This window comes from Tursiops truncatus, chromosome 2 (genome assembly GCF_011762595.2).
Source record: "Tursiops truncatus isolate mTurTru1 chromosome 2, mTurTru1.mat.Y, whole genome shotgun sequence".
NCBI classification, from domain to species: Eukaryota; Metazoa; Chordata; class Mammalia; order Artiodactyla; family Delphinidae; genus Tursiops; species Tursiops truncatus.
This window is the reverse complement of record NC_047035.1, coordinates 5,580,428-5,601,161: the sequence shown is the minus strand read 5'-3', so window position 1 is coordinate 5,601,161 and position 20,734 is coordinate 5,580,428. Positions and strand designations below refer to the sequence as shown.

At 56.3% G+C, this 20,734-nt stretch overlaps 1 protein-coding gene across 4 annotated transcripts in view; it reads left to right on the top strand.

The window, feature by feature from the left end:
- Window positions 1-207: 207 nt before the first annotated feature.
- Window positions 208-20,734, top strand: part of HHIPL1 (HHIP like 1) — a 29,342-nt gene continuing 8,815 nt past the window's right edge. For 2 of the 4 annotated variants that reach the window (XR_012329836.1, XM_073800058.1), the window contains exons 1-7: window positions 210-742; window positions 7,538-8,184; window positions 10,950-11,093; window positions 13,445-13,773; window positions 14,100-14,226; window positions 16,216-16,361; window positions 19,527-19,608. Coding sequence is in view for 3 of the 4 variants with exons in the window: in XM_073800058.1 (XP_073656159.1) it covers window positions 461-742; window positions 7,538-8,184; window positions 10,950-11,093; window positions 13,445-13,773; window positions 14,100-14,226; window positions 16,216-16,361; window positions 19,527-19,608 (1,757 nt within the window). In the remaining variant the exon portion in view is untranslated. Of the gene's footprint in view, window positions 743-7,537; window positions 8,185-10,949; window positions 11,094-13,444; window positions 13,774-14,099; window positions 14,227-16,215; window positions 16,362-19,526; window positions 19,609-20,734 lie in introns of all 4 variants that reach the window. The other 2 variants (XM_033850625.2, XM_073800059.1) reach the window with 2 other exon arrangements.

Sequence of the window (20,734 nt, the reverse complement as noted above, 5' to 3'; positions counted from 1 at the left end):
GGGTCCAAACCTCTGGCTGGGGGCTCCTGCACGTCCTGCGCTAAAAAGCGCCGGGGGTGGGGGCCAGCTGCGTCCCAGACGGCAACGGGAAACACAGTCCACACCCAGGCCCCAGGAGGCCGGGTCACTGCCATTGTAACTGGAAAGACTCCAGGTCCAGGAGGAAGGGGCTGCCCCAACGGCGGGAACAGAGGTTGCGCCGAGTTCCGAGTTTTGCACCGCGCCCCTCTTCCTTGAGTCCCGCCGGGACGTCCCCGACCAGAGGTGACCTCCTAGCAGGGGAGGTCTCCAAACCCCAGGCCCTGCGGGGCGGGCGCCCCGGGAGGGTGCTGGCGGGGCGAGGGGCGGGCGCTCAGGGCGCGGCCGGCGGCTACTCGTGGGCCGCACTGGGCCGGGGGTGCCCTCCCTCCGCCTCTTCCTCCGCGGGCCGGGCCGGGCCGGGGCGGAGCGGGGCGGCGGCATGGCGGGCCGGCGGGCCGGGGCCGGGACCGGGGTCTGGACGCTGCTTGCGCTGCTGGCGCTGCGGGCGCTCGGCGCCGCGGCGCACCCGCAGTGCCTGGACTTCAGGCCGCCCTTCCGGCCCCCGCAGCCGCTGCGCTTCTGCGCGCAGTACTCGGCCTTCGGCTGCTGCGCTCCCGAGCACGACGCGGCGCTGGCCCGGCGCTTCGGGGCCCTGGCGGCGCGCGTGGACGCCGCGATTTGGGCCGAGTGCGCCGGCTACGCGCTTGACCTGCTGTGCCAGGTGAGCGGGCGCGCGGGGCGCGCGCCAGGGGCCTAGTTCCTAGATGGGAGGTCGGCTCTGGCAACCCCACTGGGACAAGATCAAGGGTGGGCGGCGGGCTTTGTAACCCGAGCCCCCACCCCCACCCCCGCAGGAGTAACTGGGCACGGGGCAGAGATTCGGGCATCCTGGGATGGCTCTGGGCTTTGCCATCATTAGCTTTGTGACTTGGGCTTTATCTGGGCCTCGGTTTCCCCTCCTGATGAGGTCATCACTCCCTCAGAGTTTGGGGGGCTCTTCTGCCCTGGCACCGCCTAAAGACCCCCAGTGCCGCGGCCCTGGAGAGCCCTGCCCTTGTTGGAGTACCAGGGTGGGAAGCCTCTGTCCTGCTCGGGGCTCCCCTGCGCTGCCCCCCGGGGAGATGGGAGCCGCAGACCCCTGCAGAGGGCATGGTCAAAGCGCTGGACTTGGGTTTGTCGCGGGGTTTGGGGGCACACTTCTCCCAGCGAGGGCCCTTCCCCCAACCTGGAGGAGCTGTCTGACAGCCCCTCAGTACTCCGGGATCCTGACGTGCGCTGGTGCTCGATCCTGGGTGACCCCCGGTGCTGAGATGTCCCAGGTGATTCCAGACCATACCTTGGTTTGTGCTGTGCCCTTTTCCCGGGATGGCACTCCCACCCGGCGTAGGCATAGGCACTCTCATCCTCCAAGACTACCCCAGTGAGATCCCTTTGGTGAAACCCCTCTGCCCCTGTGGGGGCTGAGTTCCCGCTTCTGCTCGCACCAGACTGTGCCTTAGCTGTTCGTTTTCCTGATTCCGGAGTGCCTGAGCAGAAGCCCTGGCCGGCAATGGGTGGAGGCTGAGAAGTCCTAAGGCTGGCCCTGGCCCCACAGCTGGGCAGTGGGAGGACCCATGAGTGGAGGGGTCCTGCCCACACAGCACAGAGTCGTAGCCTTCAGCTGGCAGGGGCAGGCGCTGATGGGAGGAGCGAGAGGGCTGGCTTAGATCCAGACATACTAGGGTTCGATCCTGGCTCTGCCACTTCCTGGCTTTGCGACCCTGGGCAGGTCATCACTGCACTTCAGTTGCATCGTGTTTACAACAGGGGCGACCCTAGCTTCCCCCCCCAGGGTTGCCATGAAGACTAAATGACACATACTCAGGGCTCAGTGGATGATTCTGCCTGGGTTTCTCTAGTGCTTCCTTGGTCCCCACTGGTTGCCCTGCCCTGAGCAGGGACTGAGTGGGGCCTACAGGCTGATTCAGGGAACACCCAGAGTGGCAGGGACTTGCTTGGTGGTCACACAACTCAGTGGTGGCACTTGGACCACGATCGTTGCCATGTGAATGAGCCATCTGGGTAAGAAATAAGGGGGGGCTGGGAGCAGACAAGGAGACAGACCCTGGGGAGCTCCAGAATGCAAGGGGGTGGGCAGCTGTCCTTTGGCGGAGTCTGCTGAGCACCTACACTGTGCATCTCAGGGGAGCCGGAATGGTCTGGTCAGGTGTCCCCCTAGCTCACCTGCCTGGAGACTCCTGGGGCAGATCTTCTGGTCTTCCCACCCTGGTCACATAGCAGAGTACGTGCATCTACCCCCCTTTTTTTAATTGAGCATTTACTATGTGCCAGGCTCAGCAGGGCCCAAAGGTGTGCAAGTCTGAGGAGGGAGAAGGGAAGGCTCAGGCCTGCTACCCCTCCCCTGGCAGGAGGCTCCCTCTCTCCTTGGGAACCTTCCCAGTACGGCCTGGCCTTAAGCAAGCAGCGGTAGAAGGGCCACTAGCATCTCACCCCAGGCATCTCTGGGAGTGACCTCATGTCTGGAGCAAGCTTGGAGAGTACACCCGAGGCTGGATCACAGTTTCCCTGCCAGGACCTCGTGGGAGGGAGGGAAGGAGAATGCTAGATGGGGGATGGTATTCTCTGCAAGCCAAGGCTGCGTCTGGATTCAGCACCTCCTGATTTCCACGAGGGGAGGTGGCCAAGGTACTTTATTTACAAGTTTCAGTCAATGACGGCATTCAGGGATCCACATCTGCTTGGACTCCAGATGGGGAGAGAGACCATGAAACCATGCCTACGCCCAAGTCCCCCCCCGAACCTGCCCCTATCTGGCACCCACAACTCCTCTAGATGCCCAGGATGGCTCCTTAGCCAGAGGCCAGTAGTCCCTCCTGGCCCCTTCAGACCCTTTCTTGGGGCTTTGCCCTCGTCCAGCTGATGCCTATGTCATCAGGAGGAGAAGAGACAACTTGTGACACATGGCAGCTCAGGTCCCAGATTGATGGGAGCCAGTCCACATAGCGAACTTCCCATGTAACTGAGATGGCCTCTTTAAGTACCTAAAATCATCAAAGCATGGGTTCTGATAGAAGTCTGTGCAAAACATGCTCTGCAGGCTCAGGTACTGGGCAGACATTTCCTCGGAGCCTATTAGGAGTTGGCCCTATGCTGGGTGCTGGGCCCAGAGGCAGTTGGCCAGTAGCAAGCTCAGTCCCAAAAGTTCCCTTGTTCATTTCAGGAGACAGACACACAGACACTTACCAGAATGGCCAAAAGCCTTCCCAAGGGTGACTGTGGAGCCATAGTGAGAAAAGCCACACTTACCCTGAAAAAGTCAGGGAAGCCTTCCTGGAGGAGGGGACACTGAGTTGCCTCTTGATAGTCCATATTGTCTGAGCATTATTTCAACAAACACATGCATCATTTCAGTTTATTCCTCCCAATGATTCTATGAGGTTGGAATTTTTTCCCCTTTTATAGATGAAGACATAGGCACAGAGAGGTTAAGGAGATTGCCCAAGGTCACTCAGGGAATGGTAAACTCAGTCTCCAGTGTGCTCTGACTCCAAAACCCCTCTCTTAATCACTTTGCCTGCCTTCTTGAAGCCCCACCATGTGCTGGGCCCTGGGGTCGCTGCCCTGGATGGTCTCACAGCCTATGGGGTGGACACACAAAGAGGTAACTAAGTCCTAGTCAAGCAGACCAGCTGAGCAGTGGGGAGCTGACAGCAGAAGTGGAGCGCTCACACTGCAAGCTACAGAATTACAGTTTGGTGAGTGTTGTGTCTGAGATACGGACAGAGAGCTGTAGGAGCATCCACAAGGGCTGGGGGATCAGGGCCCTGAGAGAATAGAGGTGTAAGGGAAGACTGTTGAGTTGTGCTTTGAGTCATGAATAGGAGTTTGCCAGATGCAGAAGTGGGCGAGGAGGGAACGTCCGATAAGAGAATATTGTGTACAAAGACTCAGTCTTCCTGGGGAATTCCCTGGCGGTCCAGTGATAGGACTCAGCATTTTCACTGCTGAGGGCCCGGGTTCAATCCCTGGTCGGGGAACTCAGATCCCACAAGCTGCATGGTGGAACCAAAAAACAATAGACTTGGTCCACCTCAAGAGTAGACGGTGGACAGAAGAAGCCTTCGGGACCCAGGACCATGGGTCATGAGTGTCAGTGACGGCACATTGGCAACCTCGGGGCAATAATGTGGGCAGGCTGTTTGCCCCTGTGCTGAAAGGCCCAGACAGCTAAGCAATGTGATACCGGGTTGGTTTTCCATGGGTTTTCTGCTGCCTCCCCCTCACTGACCACCGTGAGGCTAGTTGCCGACTGAACTCCTTGCGAGCAGCGACCGCTGCACCCTCTTGTCATTTCCTGCTCTGGACTACTCAGGCCTGGGCACCAGGTTTGTATTGTGTGTAAGTAAGAGTGCATGGGTCATGAGTAAGGGTTGGCCGGACCCAGTGGGTTTGACGCATGGATGCTGAAATTCCAGCCTGGCTCCCCGGAGGCCCTCCCTGCTCCATCTCTAGTTCTGGGTGGGGTTTGGATGAGTGGAGGCTTTCAGATTGGCTTTCAGAAGTCTGTTTTGCTCCCCACTGTGTCTCTGGAGCCGAGGACAGTGCCTGGCACAGAGTCGGTACCCAGTAAACGCTTGTTGAATGAAACTCTGCTGAGTAATCTGAGAAGAGCCCCGGTCTGGGCCTCATGAGGCCTGGGTCTGAGCCTCGGCTTGGCCACTTTTTGGCACCTGGCCTTCTTGAAGCCTCAGGTTCTCATCTATACAGTAGAAATCACAATGACCCTACCTCGCAATGACTAAATGAGGCGTGTGAACACACAGACCCTCCCTGGTCCGCCCACGGCTGCTAGCTGGACTCACAAGAGGCCCCAGGGGAACCGTGGGAGAGGCGGCACCGCACAGAGGCCAGGGCCTGGCCGTCCGGAACATGTGGAAACACTTTCCCTGTCTGGGCCTGAGCAGTACTGACCAGAAACACAAGCACGTCACCAAGTGGCCCTCAGCCCCACAGTAGCAGTCATTGGGCCAGGAGGACAGGCCGTGGTGTGACTAAAAGCCCCAGTCGTGTAAAGGGAGGGTACGGCCCCTGGCCAGGAGCCTGAGAACACGGTCAGGAGGGCAGCCTGCCACCCTCTGCCCCTGAGGGCCTCCTGTTGGAACCCAGCCTGGCCCTGCCTGTGAGGGCGGAGCGTGTGCCTGTCTGCGCCTCCCCCACTGTGGGAAGAGCATCCCCTGATGCCTCGGGGGCCCAGGCTTGAGTCAGACCTGGCCTTGACCTGGTGAGCTCACGCAGGGGGTGGGCGGGGGGTACCGGACTCGTAACAGTTACATATGCTCAGGTCCGAAGCTCTAGCCGAGGGAGTCCCTCAGAGAGCCTGGGGTGCTGAGGCCTCTGCTCTGGGGGGCTCTCAGCTCTCAGGTGGTGGGCACTGGAGCCTGAAGCTGGGAGAGGCCTGGTCACATTTGTTGCCACTGCCTGGGTTCCCAGAAAGCAGAACCCGGGGCAAAGCTCATGGCTCTTTCCCTTATTATGGTGAGAGGACGCTGTAAGCAGACGTGGCCAGGGGCAGAGGGAGAGCCAGTCGAGAATGCAGTTGCGAGTCGGCTGCTGCCAAACGTGACGGATGCTTGAATTGGCAAGACTGGGGTTCCAGAAAAACCACACAAACTGTGAATCAGGACTGTCCTGGGGCGGGGGGTGGGGGGAGGAAGGCGGAGCAGGTTATCTGTCAGCTCCCTTTTCCCAGGGGCCAAAGGTCTGTCACATCAGGCATTAACTCCCCCACATTCCGGATGGGGCCCACGTGGGAGATGAGTGGGGTCCCAAGCGTCTCATCAATGGGGATGCCCTCGGTGGGAGGTGAGGGGTGAGCCACGGCTGCTGGGTTTTGCCCTGTGACGTTAGACCCCAGGACCAGTGAGGTCAAGAAGGTCTGAAGAGGTGCCCGGGGGTGGGGGGGTTCCTGATTCATTTGTGTCACAGAACAACAGCTCTGGCAGCAGAGGACAGCCCCAGGGCCCTGCCTGGGAGGGGCTGAGCCCAAGGTGACTAAGGGATGGAGGAAGGGGGTCCCGGTGGTCAGGGGGACATGTGGGCATGTGCGTAATCAACGCACTCACACGTGTACATGCACCAGCCTCCCCGGTGCTGGGAGGATGAGGTTGGCCCGAGACCAAACCCAGATCCTCCATGTTGACCGATGGCGCTGGGTGACACTGGAGGGCCCACACCTGGGTCTCCCCATCTGTAGCACTCTCACCCTCATGGGCTCTTTTTTTTTTTAATTAATTAATTAATTTATTATTTATTTTTGGCTGCACTGGGTCTTTGTTGCTGCGCGTGGCTTTCTCTAGTTATGCCGAGCGGGGGCTACTCTTCGTTGCGGCGCGTGAGCTTCTCATTGTAGTGGCTTCTCTTGTTGCAGAGCTCCGGCTCTAGGCGCGCGGACCTCAGTAGCTGTGGCTCGCGGGCTCTAGAGCGCAGGCTCGGTAGTTGTGGCGCACGGGCTTCGTTGCTCCGCAGCGTGTGGGATCTTCCTGGACCAGGGATCGAACCCATGTGTCCTGCATTGGCAGGAGGATTCTTAACCACTGCGCCACCAGGGAAGCCCCCCTTCATGGGCCCTTGTGATGATTAAATGAATAATGGAGGGAGGAGCCCTTATTCCCTGTTAAGGGCTGGTCAGAGTGGGTCAGTGCTCAGCACAACCCCTAGGTATTCACTGTGGGCCTCCTATGTGCTGGACATGGTCTCAGGCTCTGGAATACGGCAGTGCCCAAGACAGGCAACATTTCTGCCCTCGTGGAATTCAGGTTCTGAGGAAGACAGACAATAAACATGTAAACACACTGATTTTATAATAATATCAGGGAATGTTAAGATTTTGTTCTTTGTTTTTTAAGCCGAGTCAGAGGCCAGGAGGGAATGGAGCTGATGGCTGGGTGGTCAGGGAAGACTTCCTAGAGGTGCCCCTTGAGTAGGGATCTAAAAAAAGTGAAGTGAGGGAATTCCCTGGTGGTCCAGTGGTTAAGAATCCATGCTTCCAATGCAAGAGATGCAGGTTCGATCCCTGGTCGGGGAACTAATATCCTGCGTGCCATATGGCGTGGCCAAAAAAGTTAATTAATTTTAAAAATTTAAAAAGTGGAGTGAATCATGGAGGTATAGGGCAGAGGCAGCATATTAAAAGAGAAAGTGTATAAAAAGGCCTCAGATCCTTTCTGGCACACAGTAGGTGCTTAAGACTAGCTCCTGATGCGAATGTTAGTAGTAGTGGTAATAGTGTGGTTATTCTAACAGAAGCATCAGGTGAGAGAGAAGGAATGAAGGCGAGGAGATACAGGCCCTGTGTAGCTGCTGCTGTGGTTGAGACAGTTGGTGGTAATGGACAGATGGCGTCCTCCCATTTTACAGATCAGCAGACTGAGGTTCTAGGAGATGGGATGACCTGCCCGAGGTCACATAGCTGGTAAGACCACCCCAGAGCATCCCTGAGCCGTCCCTGTCTGTGCAGGAATGCTCGCCGTATGCGGCCCACCTCTACGACGCAGAGGATCCGTCCACGCCCCTGAGGACCGTGCCCGGGCTCTGCGAGGACTACTGCCTGGACCTGTGGCAGTCGTGCCGGGGCCTCTTCCGCCACCTGTCGCCCGACCGCGAGCTCTGGACGCTGGAGGGCAACCGCGCCAAGTTCTGCCGCTACCTGTCCCTGGACGACACGGACTACTGCTTCCCGCACCTGCTGGTCAATGAGAACCTCAACTCCAACCTGGGCCGTGTGGTGGCCGACGCCATGGGCTGCCTGCAGCTATGTCTGGAGGAGGTGGCCAATGGGCTGCGCAACCCCGTGGCCATGGTCCACGCCCAGGACGGCTCCCACCGCTTCTTCGTGGCCGAGCAGCTGGGGCTGGTGTGGGTCTACCTGCCGGACCGCTCGCGGCTGGAGAAGCCCTTCCTGAACATCAGCCGGGCCGTGCTCACCTCGCCCTGGGAGGGCGACGAGCGGGGCTTCCTGGGCCTCGCCTTCCACCCCCGCTTCCGGCACAATGGCAAGCTCTACGTCTACTACTCAGTGGGTGTGGGCTTCCACGAGTGGATACGCATCAGCGAGTTCAGGGTCTCAGAGGATGACATGAACGCTGTGGACCACGACTCGGAGAGGTGGTTCCCCGGGAGCGCAGGCGGGAGGGGCGGGGCTGCGAGCATGGATGAGCCCTGGCGTGACCACACACGGCCAATTGGAGTTGTGCCCCCCAGGAGCTGTGAAATATTTTGAATGTCACGCTTGGTGAGGGGGCCGAACCCCCTGTTCTGGGGTCAGGGGAGGGGTAGTTGCCAAACAGACATCACCGGCTCATGTCCAACTCCTGGATCAGGTACTTTAGATGGTGCCTTTCATTTGGTTCTCATACAGCCCCATTTTACAAGAAGTGGAGGCTCAGAGAGGTGATGGGACTGTTAGGTCACACAGCTAGGAAGTGTCAGAGCTGGAGCCCTGGTCTGTCTGCCTGCCTCCCAGGCCCAACCCACTGCTCCTACCAGGGCACTATGGCCCGAGGCCCCAGTCTTACCTGGCCCCACCTCCTATTTCTCACCTGGACCTTCTGCCCCCCAGGCAGATTGCTCTCCTCCCCACCCTCCCCCAACAGCTTTATCTGTTCCTTGCCTCCAGGCCTCTGCTCCTCTCAACACCCAGCCTGCTCTCTGGGTATTAGTTATGCCCCAACTGTTTTCAAAACAGGTTTGACCTAGCCTGGCAAGAAGGGCATGCATAATCTGTCTCCAATGGGAAAATAAATCCTGTACCAGGTAACTCAAATAGGCAGAATTTGATACTGGGAATTAGTTCCTCGGGTGTTGGAAATGATGAAAGAGCAACCTGGAGAAGAAGGGAGGCAACTCTGGGTTTAACAACTGGAAGGAGCTGCCTCCGTCTCTTGGGCTGTGAGAAGTGGGGTTACTGGAGCCCCTGAGCTGGGGCCACTTGGTGGAAGCTAGAACCATGGTGGACCTGGGTGGGGGGAGCTGAAGCCAGCTGGAGTCAGGGACTGCCAAGACACTGCCTGAAACAGAGAGAGAGAGAGAGAAATACTGCTGCCTCTCCACCTGCTACTCCCCACTCTCCGCCCTCCAGTCTCTGGCCAATGCCTTCCACTGGCTGAACCTAGCTGGAGGCCACATAGCGGAGGAGCATGGGAAATGTAGTTTTCAGGAGCTGGCCCCCTGAAGTAGAGGAGCATGTAAGGGGAGGACCAGGACTGATCTGAGGGCAAATAGACAAATAATAGCACATGATGCATTCAATAAAATTGTAAACTCTTGACATTGAACTTATAAAAAGAAGGAGTTAAATATGCTGGCTAATGTGAGGTCTAATGTAGATTTTGCCTGTGAGCTTCCCGGCAGCCAGGGCAAAAGGAGAAAACATAATTCTCATTACCTTATATGAGGCTGCACAACCAGTTCTCCAAGAGAGGCCAAGTTTATCACATGGATCTCACAGAGGGGAGAGAGAGGGACAGAGTGGATGTGTCTTCAATGGTGACTTTTAAATATTGATTCCTGATGAAGACTGAAGATGGAATACAAAATAAACAGATGAATATATTGCAGAGTTAGGGTTCAGCAAAGGCTCTATGGGGACCTCACACGTACAAGCCAAGAAATTGACTCTTGCAGGGGCAGAAGTAGTCACAGCTGGCTCAGGGCAGAGCCAGGAGGGAGTGACCATCCTTGCCTGAGTCAGCTGTCAGTCTCTCTTCTCAGGGCTGAGACCCCAATGGGAGATGGATGACCGACAGTCTGAGCTGTCCTCTCCATGGAGGACCTGGAGTTTGGGGTTGTGTATGACTTACCAAGTCGTGTGTGTTGGCCTCACAATAGAAAGGCTTCTGGTCTTGGCTCTGAAGGTCCAAAGTCCTGGGTTCAAGTTGCTTGACATTTCTGTATCTCGGGTTTCTCATCTGTATTAATAAGGGCTTGGCAAGTCAGTCACCAATCCTGGAACACCTAAACCAGCCTAAGCATTTCGATCAGAGGGAATTTAGTACAAGGAGTTGACTACAAAGGGATTGGGAGGCATGGAGAAGGAAAAGGGGATGGTCAGGTTACCTAAAGATGAGTTCCTGTGAGAAGCTAGAGGAACAAAAGGCAAAAGCATCTTTGTGCTTCTGAGTTTTGCCCCTCCTGGTACCCAGATGTCTGGGTGGAAACCCAGGAGTCCCTATTTGCCAGCCACTGTTGCCCTTCCTGCAACCACCCCTTCTGGAGGCAGCACCAGAAACCAGGGAAATGTGGCCCCTCCCTTCTCCTTGCCTTCCATCCTCCGTTGGCAAGCCCCTAACCAGAAGCCAGCTGGCTGGCAGTATGGCGGAAGGTTCCGCCCTGGCAGGAAAGGAGGTTGCTGAGGAATGAGTATGACTGAGCACAACCCACACCATCCAGCCCACCTCCTTAGAAGCTATGGCACATGATCAATGAGAGAGTGTGTCAGAAGTGCTCAGCTTAAGTGGCTGGCGTGTGGGTAGCTGTGATGACGAAGAAACCAGTTGTGCCAGTGATTGGGTCAACAGCTTCGCTTGATCCTAACAGGGCAGGTGCTAGCTGTGGGGAGAGTGGAAAAAGCACTAGACCAGAACTGGAAGTCCTGAGTTCTAGTCCCAGCTCTGCTATCTACGGGCTGTGTGACCTTGGGCAAGTTGCTCAACCTCTCTGAGCCTCTCGGTTCTCATTGGCACAATGGCGTGAATTATTCCTCCTGCCCAGCCTGCCAGATCCTTATAAAAATCACCTGCTATAAAGGATATGAAAAGTCTTTCCAACTATGAAACGGCATCCAGGAGACAGGAGGTTTTATTGCTGTGATCTTGTTTTGTGTTTTGGCTGAGGTTTTTTTGGGGGGGGGCGGGGTGCTTATCTTCTTTTAGGATAATCCTGGAGATCGAAGAACCAGCCTCGAACCATAATGGGGGCCAGCTGCTCTTTGGGGATGATGGGTACCTCTACATCTTTACTGGAGATGGCGGGATGGCTGGAGACCCCTTTGGAAAGTTTGGAAATGCCCAAAACAAGTATGTTCTGATTTGGTTGGCTGGTGGGTTGTTTTACATACGCCTAGTTTACATACTATCCTGGAGGGGGGGTTACTTCCTCAGCCACGAAGTGTAGGGTAGTAGCAAGGGCTTTGGACCCCAGCTCAGTCTGCAGCTAGCTGGCTGGGGAACCCAGTCACTTCCTCTCATCAGTTAGAGAAGAAGAAGAATCCCCATGGGATTCATCATCATCATTATCTAGTCATGAAGAATAAAGGTGATCACGTTGTCATGGGTACCTGAGAGGTGACATCACAGAGCCTCTGGGAAGATCAGATTTTCTCTGAAGTCTGCCCAGCCCTGCTGGAGCCAGAGGAAGGAAAAGGATGTTTTTCAGACCTAATGGGGAGTGTGGGCTGGTTGGGGCAGGGCTGTGTGGATGGGCATGTGGGTTTTCTGCCCCAAGGGTCACCCAAGATGGCCCAGAAATTGAAGCATAGTCTTGCTTTCAGTTCCTCACTTCTGGACTTGAGTAGATGGCCTGCCACCATTCCCCTCCTTACACACACACACACACACACACACACACCCCTAGTGCATATAGATGAGGATATCCAGGAGTCTCAGGGCAGCCTCCTCCATTCTCTTAGTCAAAATCACAAAACCTTCCTCAGCCCAGAAAGTAAAAATAGCGAGTATGCCGTTGATTACAGTAATTAAAGTGCTCCCAATTTGTGACTTGTGCTTTCATATGTGACAGTGTAAGAATCATTGCAGCGTTCTCATGTTTGGGATGTATTTAGAGATGAAGTTGAGAAAATAGAAATTAAGGATTTGTGGATAATTGGACAGGACTTAAAACATTACTTTGCTGTTATGAGTTTTGCCCACTTATATAGCAAAGCTTGGTGCGTGGCGTATGGGCTCCGGGGAGTAATCTGTAGCTTGGTGGTGAGCAGACTGGAGCGTATGAGAGGAACTCACTGGGGCAAAACCTAGAAGTCCGCAATAGGGGATTAACTGTGGGACATCTACTGGGGGAGAGCGTTTTATCATCATGAAAGAGAATACTTGTGAGGTACCTTTAATGAGGAGGGAAAAGCTTGGGTGCTGATGCTATGTGAGAATGATGGGGTACACAGTTGCATCAAATGGGCGGACCAGCCAGTCCTGCCTTGAAAAGCAAGCCAAAGGGAGTGCACCAAAATGCTAACAGCTGGGGAAAACCACGCAGTAAGTAAGCGCATCAAAAAATCACAGATGAAGAGGGCGTACATCTTTAAGCATGTTACAGGCTCCATCATGTGTCACTTTTGTTATGCGATGAATGAGACCCAAAAGCCGCTCACCCCCAGGGGCTGCATGGAGGTTAGGGCTGCACCCCGTTCTGCGCGGCCCTGGAGGGCACATCCTGAGGTCTCCTCGCTCCAAGGGCTCCAGAAGCTGATGTTGCACGGTGCCGAGGAGTGGCCTCGCTTCCGGTCCAGAGCTGCCTGAGGGACCTGGCAAGTTGTCCCCCTCATCTTTGAGATCAGGGTGGTGTGTGTGGAGTGTGGGGTGAACTAAACCGCTTCTGAGGCCTGTTTGGCTCTCTGACATGCTGCGATGGCACTGGGGGTGTATGAGAGAGATGGCGAGTACCCCAGCCTCCCGTTTCCTGCTAAGATCTGAGGTGCTCTCTCTCCCGTCTCCCTGCCCTGGCCTGTACTCTTGTATGGGGCACTTGACTTTGATTGCAGGTGTTCATTCATTCGCTCAGCAAACACTTCATGAGCACCTGCTACGTGCCAGTCACCGTGCTAGGTGCTGGAAGAAAGCTGTAAATAGAAATAATTCTTCTGGCATGATCTGCACCCTGTAGCACAGCCCTGTGAGTAGGCAGGAAAGAGAGGGACCACCTAATATCACAGTGGATGACACCAAGGTCCGGGGAGATTAGAAAGTGTGGTAAAGAGCTTGGATTTCTGCAGCCAGGCTGCCTAGGCTGGATCCCAGTCCTATCATTTCCTGGGAATGTTTTATGCCCTTTCTGAGCTCAGCTGCCCCGTCTGTAAAAAGGGGATCACAACAGCACCCACCTACCTAAAAGATTCGTTGTGAGGATGAAACAAAGCAATAGATGGTACGTATGCCCAATACTTAGGACAGGGCCTGGGACTTGGTAAGGTGCCCCATAAATGTCGAATGAATGAATGAGGTTACCCAGCTGGTAAGTGGCTGAGGAGGTCGTGAACCTGGGGTCTCTGGCCGCACAGCCGAGGCTCTCCTTGCACCTGGGTTGGCCGTGGGCCCCGGGCCCCGGCACACCCATCCCCGCACCTGCCCCGCGCTGCCCGAGCCCCTGGCGCGGGGACACCCCGAGCCGGCTCCTTCTCTCACCCGGCCCGCAGGTCGGCGCTGCTGGGCAAGGTGCTGCGCATCGACGTGAACCGCAACGAGCGCGGCCCGCTCTACCGCATCCCGTCCGACAACCCATTCGTGGGCGACCCCGCCGCGCGGCCAGAGGTCTACGCCCTCGGGGTGCGCAACATGTGGCGCTGCTCCTTCGACCGCGGCGACCCGGCGTCGGGCGCGGGCCGCGGGCGCCTCTTCTGCGGCGACGTGGGCCAGAACAAGTTCGAGGAGGTGGACCTGGTGGAGCGCGGCCGCAACTACGGCTGGCGCGCCCGCGAAGGCTTTGAGTGCTACGACCGCAAGCTGTGTGCCAACACCTCCCTCGGTGACCGCCCCCCGCCCCCTACCCCCGCGCCCTCGAGAATCTGTCTCCCCGGATCTGCCCCCCACTCCACGGCTGTGCGCCCGCGCCTCCCTCCGTGGCCAACCGCGCCCCCGACCGGGACTTCCTTGCCCGCGCAAACCCATGCCCTCCCCCCCGCTTTACAAACTTGAACCACCACCCTTTCTGGTTGACTGTCTGGGGCCCTCTCGGGAACCTCCCCCCATCCCCTCCCTCCTCCCCACCCCCACCCCGCAAGACTCAGGACCACCCAAGAAGCCTTGTTGGGAGCCGGCCGCAGACTCACCCAGCTTCTCCCGCCTCTGCAGATGATGTGCTGCCGATTTTCGCCTACCCGCACAAACTGGGCAAGTCGGTCACTGGGGGCTACGTGTACCGGGGCTGCGAGTACCCGAACCTGAACGGCCTCTACATTTTCGGAGACTTCATGAGCGGGTAAGTGGCCTGACAACATTTCTGAGGGGGCAGGGACTGCAGAGGTGAAACGTGGGGGAATGTACAACACCCTTGACAGCCCCGGGGCCATCTGGCTCCTGTGAGCCAGGACCTGCCGTTGCGCCAACAGGCCAGAGAGGTCACCCTGCTGGAGAGAGGGGAGCTGGGGCTCCAGCTGGGGTCTGCCCGTGGGACCCGTGGAGCCATGCTTTACGGCAGTGTTGCCTCCACCCACTGAGCCCCTAGAGGGTGTGTGTGTGTGTCTGGGAGAGGGGTTGGGATGAGTCACACCCCAAACAGGTTTCAGAGGGGGTAGAACATACCTCCCAAGGCTGCTGTGGGTCAGACTCTCTCCCCAGGGGAGCTTATGGAGACCCATGACCATCTCGTTCTCCTGCTGTATAGAGGGGGGAAAACTGAGGACCAGAGAGGCCCAGGGAAGTCACACACCTGGCATGATGTTTACAAGTACAGCTGAGATGGCCTGTGTTCAAAGCCTGGCACGCTTGCTGGCCATGTGACCTTGAGCCGGTTTACTTCGCCACTCTGTGCTTCAGTTTCCTCACCTGCAAAATGATCATAGTACCTGCTTACTAGGGTTGTTTGAGACCTGTTCATACACATACAGCACTTAGAATCTAGAATGTGCTCAATTTCTGTGTTTTTTTTTTTTTTGCTTGTTTAATAAGGTGGAAGGATCTGTTGGTTACCTGAGGACCCTTCCAGCCTCCTGTGAAATGAATTTTTTGCTTGTGTGTTTGTTTTTTTGCCACACCGTGCAGCTTGTAGGATCTTAGTTCCCTGACCAGGGATTGAACCCGGGCTTCCTGTAGTGGAAGCGTAGAATTCTAACCACTGGACCACCAGTTCTTAATTATTCCCACCCTAGCCTCTCCACGTAAGGGCAGCTGAACTGGGTCTCTTGGGAGAGGAAATAAGGAAGCCCGAGGATGGCAGAATTCTTACCTCCTCCAGGCTGTTGACCTAGGGTGGCTTTGTGGCCAGTGCATCTACAGCTGAAGCTGACAGAGAACCTGACCTGGGCCTCTGGTTGCTGGGTCCTTCCCGCAGCTTAGGGTCTCCCTCTGGGACTCAGTTATCTCATCTGGAAAATGGGTCTAGATGAAACCCCTTTTTTTTACCCCGATTCTCCTTTTTCCCTTCTGCCGTCCCCCAGGAGTGCCCAAGCCACCCGAACGCAGAAATTCAATGAATTTTGCCAACACTTCCCAAACCCCTCTGCTGGGTCAGGCTTTGTGCCAGGGCCAAAGCAACAGAGTTGGCGAGTACCTCATACCCAAGTCGGGGAGACAGACCCACACTCGGTCCACTCGAGACCAGCCTCAGAGAGCCTGTGAGCAGTGCTGGGGAAGCCCAGCACAGGGGCAGTCAGGAGGGCTTCCCAGAGGAGGGGATGACCGAGCAGGGCCTGAAAGTATCAATAGGTGATTGACAGGCATAGAAGGGAGTAAGGGACAAGATCAACATTTTCTGAAGATGCCAAATTCTCCATTTCACGCTCCGAAGTGGAGGCAGCTCCAGAGTATGTGGAAACTCCAGGGCACCAGCCTTGGAGGCTTCTGAACTGGAAGTCAGCTCCTGACTGCCTCCTGCTGGTCAGCAGGTGGCGTTGAGCTGAGGGGGCAGGAACCAAGCTGGTCTTGTTCACCCCTGTGCTTCTCCTGGTACGTAGCAGGTGTTCAGTAAAGCCTGCACCTGAGTCCGGCTTCATGGATGTGCGGCCTGTGCGCTTACACGGGGCTCCGTCTCAGAAGTGCCCACGCTTGGTTTAATGCTCTGCTGTTACTGTCTTGAAATTTTTAGTACTTTTTGAACAAGGGGCCCTGAATGCTCACTTTGCACTGGACCCTGCAAGTTATGTATGGTCCTGGTTGCATGGATAATAGATGATTGGATGGATGGATTGGTGGGTGGGGTTCCCTTGGGCACCCTGCCAGGCATGACCCCACAGGCCATCCTCCTTTGCAGGCGTCTGATGTCCCTCCGAGAGAACCTGGGGACAGGCCAGTGGCGGTACAATGAGATCTGCATGGGCCGTGGCCAGACCTGTGCGTTCCCGGGCCTCATCAACAACTACTATCCACACATCATCTCCTTCGCGGAGGACGAGGCCGGTGAGCGCCCCTGAGGCCTCTCCACTCAGGCTGCCGATGCCTGGGACTGTGCCCCACCCCAGGGGTCCTTCTGGCCTGGGATTCGAGGGATGGCATCTCAGGCCTGAAATCACCTTCTGGCTGGAGAGTGACGGGTTCAGAGGGCTTGAGCCTTGCTTCGGTGTCAGTTCTCACTCATCTGAGCTTCCATTTCCTTATCTGGAAGATGGGAGCAGTGGTCCCCGTCCTTCCCTTTCCCCAACTCTCACCCTGGGCAGGCTTGCCAGGAGGGATAGCGTGACCCCACAGGTAAGAGTCCAGGGCCGTTATGGGACCAGGAAAGGATCTGTGATGGTGGAAATGCAGGCAGGTGGGGGAAGAGTGCCTCCCTGGGGACCTCCAGCTCCCTGGGTTCCTGATGGCAAATGTATCAGGGCCTATAAATGAAGCCGCGTTGTCTTCAGAACGTGGTGGGCACCGCTTTCTTGCCTGTTAGTGGGTCCCCCATTCAGGCACTTGTGTTTTCAATGCAAGGAGCAGAGGGGGAGGGGAGAGGAAGAAGGACCATGGAGGCTGGATCCCGCCTTTGTCCTTGGCCCCGGATTGTCCCTGGACAAAAGCTGAGGGGCCCCCAGTGGGGCCTGGTGGATGCTTGGCCAGGTTACTAAGCAACGCCTTTCCAGGGGCCTTTCGAGAGGTGTCCCCTGCAGGGCCCAGTGCCCAGAGCCCCCAGGCCTGAGTCTGGGAAACCTTTGTTGAACCGATACACGTCAGAGTCTAAATTTTCAAAAGGGCAGCCTCAGACCCCACCACCCTCCCTGAGCCCACTGGGCCCTTGAAAGCCATTTCTTTTGGTCATTAGGGAGTTAACATGTTTTGGAAAGGGGAGGATGCCCTCCCCCCACCCTCCTCCGCCTCCAGAGCCCAGACCCAGAGGAGGGCCTGGAAAGCCCAGTTCCCAGGGGGCCCTTCCTCAGCCCTCTGAGTGACACCAAGGGCTGGACAGCCAGGAGGAGACCCCTCAAAGACAGACAGCCCAGGGGTAGCATGTTGGTGAGTTGGGCAGGTGGCCCCGGAAGGCCCAGAGACCTGGGGGTCTGAAGCCAGCAAACGTCTCCCAGCTCCCTCTGGCCTCTGCCTCTCTGCATGATCTTCTGACACGTGCAAATTGCAAAACAAGGACCTCTGCTGGCCCAGTGTCCTCCAGGGACAGTCCATACCGCAGACACCAGGAGGGTAGTGTGGCCCTGGGCAGGGCTTAATAGTGCCATGGGGGCTCCCCGCCCATGCACGGGGTTGGGGGCTTCCTGCAGATTAAGGCTGGATGGGGCCTTGGGGTGCACCCGGTCCAATGCTGTCACTTTACGGATGGGGAAACTGAGGCTGACTTTTCCTGCCTGGTCGTGGGGTGGGGGGCACTGGACATAGCCTGGCCCCTGGAGGCCTCCCAGAGCAGGACCTCAAGCACAAGCTTGGTTAGGCAAAGGCAGACAATGGAGAAGGGCATCCAGGCCAAGGGAGCAGCACGTGCGGGGAGCTCCGAGTTGCTCCAGCGCCTGGAGCATAGGGTCAAGGAGGGCTGCACAGCCAGGGAGGGGACTGTGGCCGCTCCCAAGGGCCTCTCTCCAGACAGGAGCCCAGAAAGGGAAGTAAGGCTCAAAGCCACATGCAAATTCATAGCTGTGCCTGTGGACTCTCCAGCAGGGGCCTGCTTGCCAGGGGCCCTGCTCCCTCCCACAGGGTACATCACACCTTGTGGGCCTATTCCTCCCCCCACCAACTTGACACCCCCCCCGCCCCACTCCCACCGGCCACGCTCCCACCACCCACCAAGGCAGGGCTGGTGCTCCTGGAGGGAGGTCAGGGGCCATTGACCACTCAGCATCCTGCCCTCCCCAGCCCCCAGCTCCCCACCACAGCTGGTCTACCCTAGTTGCACAGGTCACCTCTCAAGTGTCTTCCCCTTCCAGAATTCCCCAGGTTTCCTGGGCCTTGATTCTCAAACACCTCCCTCATGCAGCCCTCCCTGACTGCACCAGTCACCAGGGACATACTTTCCTTCAAGCTCCCTTCTCACTGTCTGTATTGGCCTCTCCTTGGGGAAACCACCCCCACCCCCATCCTTGGGAGGGCTCTCCATTGCCTCTTACAAGGACAGAAGGTATTAGCATGGCTGAACCATCATAACGAGCCACATGTGGCCTGTGTCTGGGCCTCCCAGCTACCACGTCTCCTACATTAGCAGATGTTTCTGAGTTCCAGTCCTGCTTAACCGTTCACCAGTTGCGTGACTTTGGGCAAGTCACTTGACCTCTCTGGGCCTCTGTTTTCTCATCTGGAAGCTGAGAATAATGAAGCTTAATTCCTGGGCATGGGTACCTGTGGCAACAAGGGCCAGGGGGCAGGATGGGGGTGGGAGAGAGCAGAAAGCTCAATTTCCCCGAGAGCATCCGTGGCACCAGGTGCTCATAATTCCATTTCTACAAACAGAGGCTCTGCGTGGGGCTGTCCCGGAGCTGCTGGAGCTCACGTGGGGCCAAGCGCAGGGGCTGGGATTCACACTAGAGGTTCCCGAAGCACGAACTCCTCTGCCCCTGCTACTTGCCTGGGAGGCGCCTGCTGGTCAGTGGAGAGAGACTGTGTCCCCAAGGACTTGGCAGGACCTGGACCCTGGGCAACGATGACAATAGCAGCAGCAATAATAGTTCACACTGATGGAGCATCTCCTCTATGCTCTTTTCATCCTCACAACAGCCCTATGAGGCAGGCCCATTGTGGGGATGAGGAGGCTGCGTCATCAGTAAGCAGCCAGTGGGGAGCGGGGCTGTGGACCTCCGCTGGTGCTCAGAGGTGTGTGATCCTGGGCATGAAACCCAGGCAGGGACCAGAGGTGGGGCTGGGTCACCAGGGAGGAGACAAGAGTCCAGAGGTCAGAGCCTGGGAGGGTCCGGGCAGAGCAGCCGGCAGCCCGGGAGGCTGTGCTGCAGAGGCCCCTGGGCACATCTGGATGCCTTTCTCAGCCTCAGTTTCCAGTTCTGGGGACTGGAGAGTTACACTGACCTGCAGCATCTCCCCTCCTGGCTCACTGAGGTTGGGGTGCACCTCAGAACTGAGGTGGGGCAGTGGGGCTGGCTGGGATGGTATTCCAGGCAGCATTCTCACTTCTTGCCTCTTTTCTTGTCCAAGGGGAGCTGTACTTCATGTCAACGGGCGTGCCAAGTGCCACAGTGGCACGTGGGGTTGTCTACAAAGTGATCGACCCCTCCAGGTGAGTCCCCCCCACCCCACGCCCATCATGGCCTCAGCTCCTACGGTCTGCCAGGAGCCCTCCCCTCCATTACCTCATTTCCCCTCTCTACCACTCCTTAAGGTGGTTGTAGTTAATATGCCCATTTTTCAGATGAGAAAACTGAGGCCTGGAGAGGGGAAGTGACTAGCTAAGTTCAAACTGCTGGTGAGGGGCAGATCTTGGATTCAAAACCGATCTGCCAGCCTCAAAGTCCAGTTCTATTCATGCTAAGAGGGCACCAAAGATACCAGTGGGGACCCATAAATATGGGCCCCACAATCACATTTTTTTAATTCTTTTTTTTAAATTTTAGAACAGTTTTAGATTTACAGACAAGTTGCAAAGATAGTACAGAGTTTCCCATATACCCCTCACCCAGTTTTCCCTATTACTAACGTCTTACATTATCATGGTACATTTGTCACAATTAATGAACCAATATTGGTACATTACTATTCATTAAATGTCACACTTTTTTTTTTTAATTGAGGTAACTCCATACTTTAAAAACAAAAGGATGTCTCTAGTTTTTCCCTAGTGTCCTTTTCTCCGGGATCGCATACAGAATCCCACATTGCATTTAGTCATCATGTCCTGTTAGCTTCCTCTAGTCTGTGACAGCTTCTCAGACATTCCTTGTTGACCACACTTTTCTGTTGAAAGCACAAAGCTATTAATTACTGACATAACTATTTATCAAGAAAAACAAGCGCTTGCTCCTTTCCTCTCCCCGAGGTCTCAGCCCTCTTTGGGTTTATGTCATTGTGGAGCAGCACACGCAAACTTTGCATTTTTCTTCGTAGGTCTATCCTTATTTTGTATAAACATTTCCACGTTGCAACATTACCCTCAGAAGGCTCCTTTCTAATGGCGGCGTAATTTTCTGTTGAGTCGCTGCACCGTGATTGCCTGATCCGTCCCTTGGACATTTAGGTTATTTCCAGTTTTTGAAAAAAGACTGCTTCTCTAAGGAAATATCACCTAATTCATGCCAGATGCTGCCTGAGACCCACTGTTTCCTTTAGTCTGTGCCGCATCCTTCTGGGCTCATGGCCCCCCGCGCAACAGAGGGAACCCGAGGCTTAGGGATTTCTGCTCAAGGTCT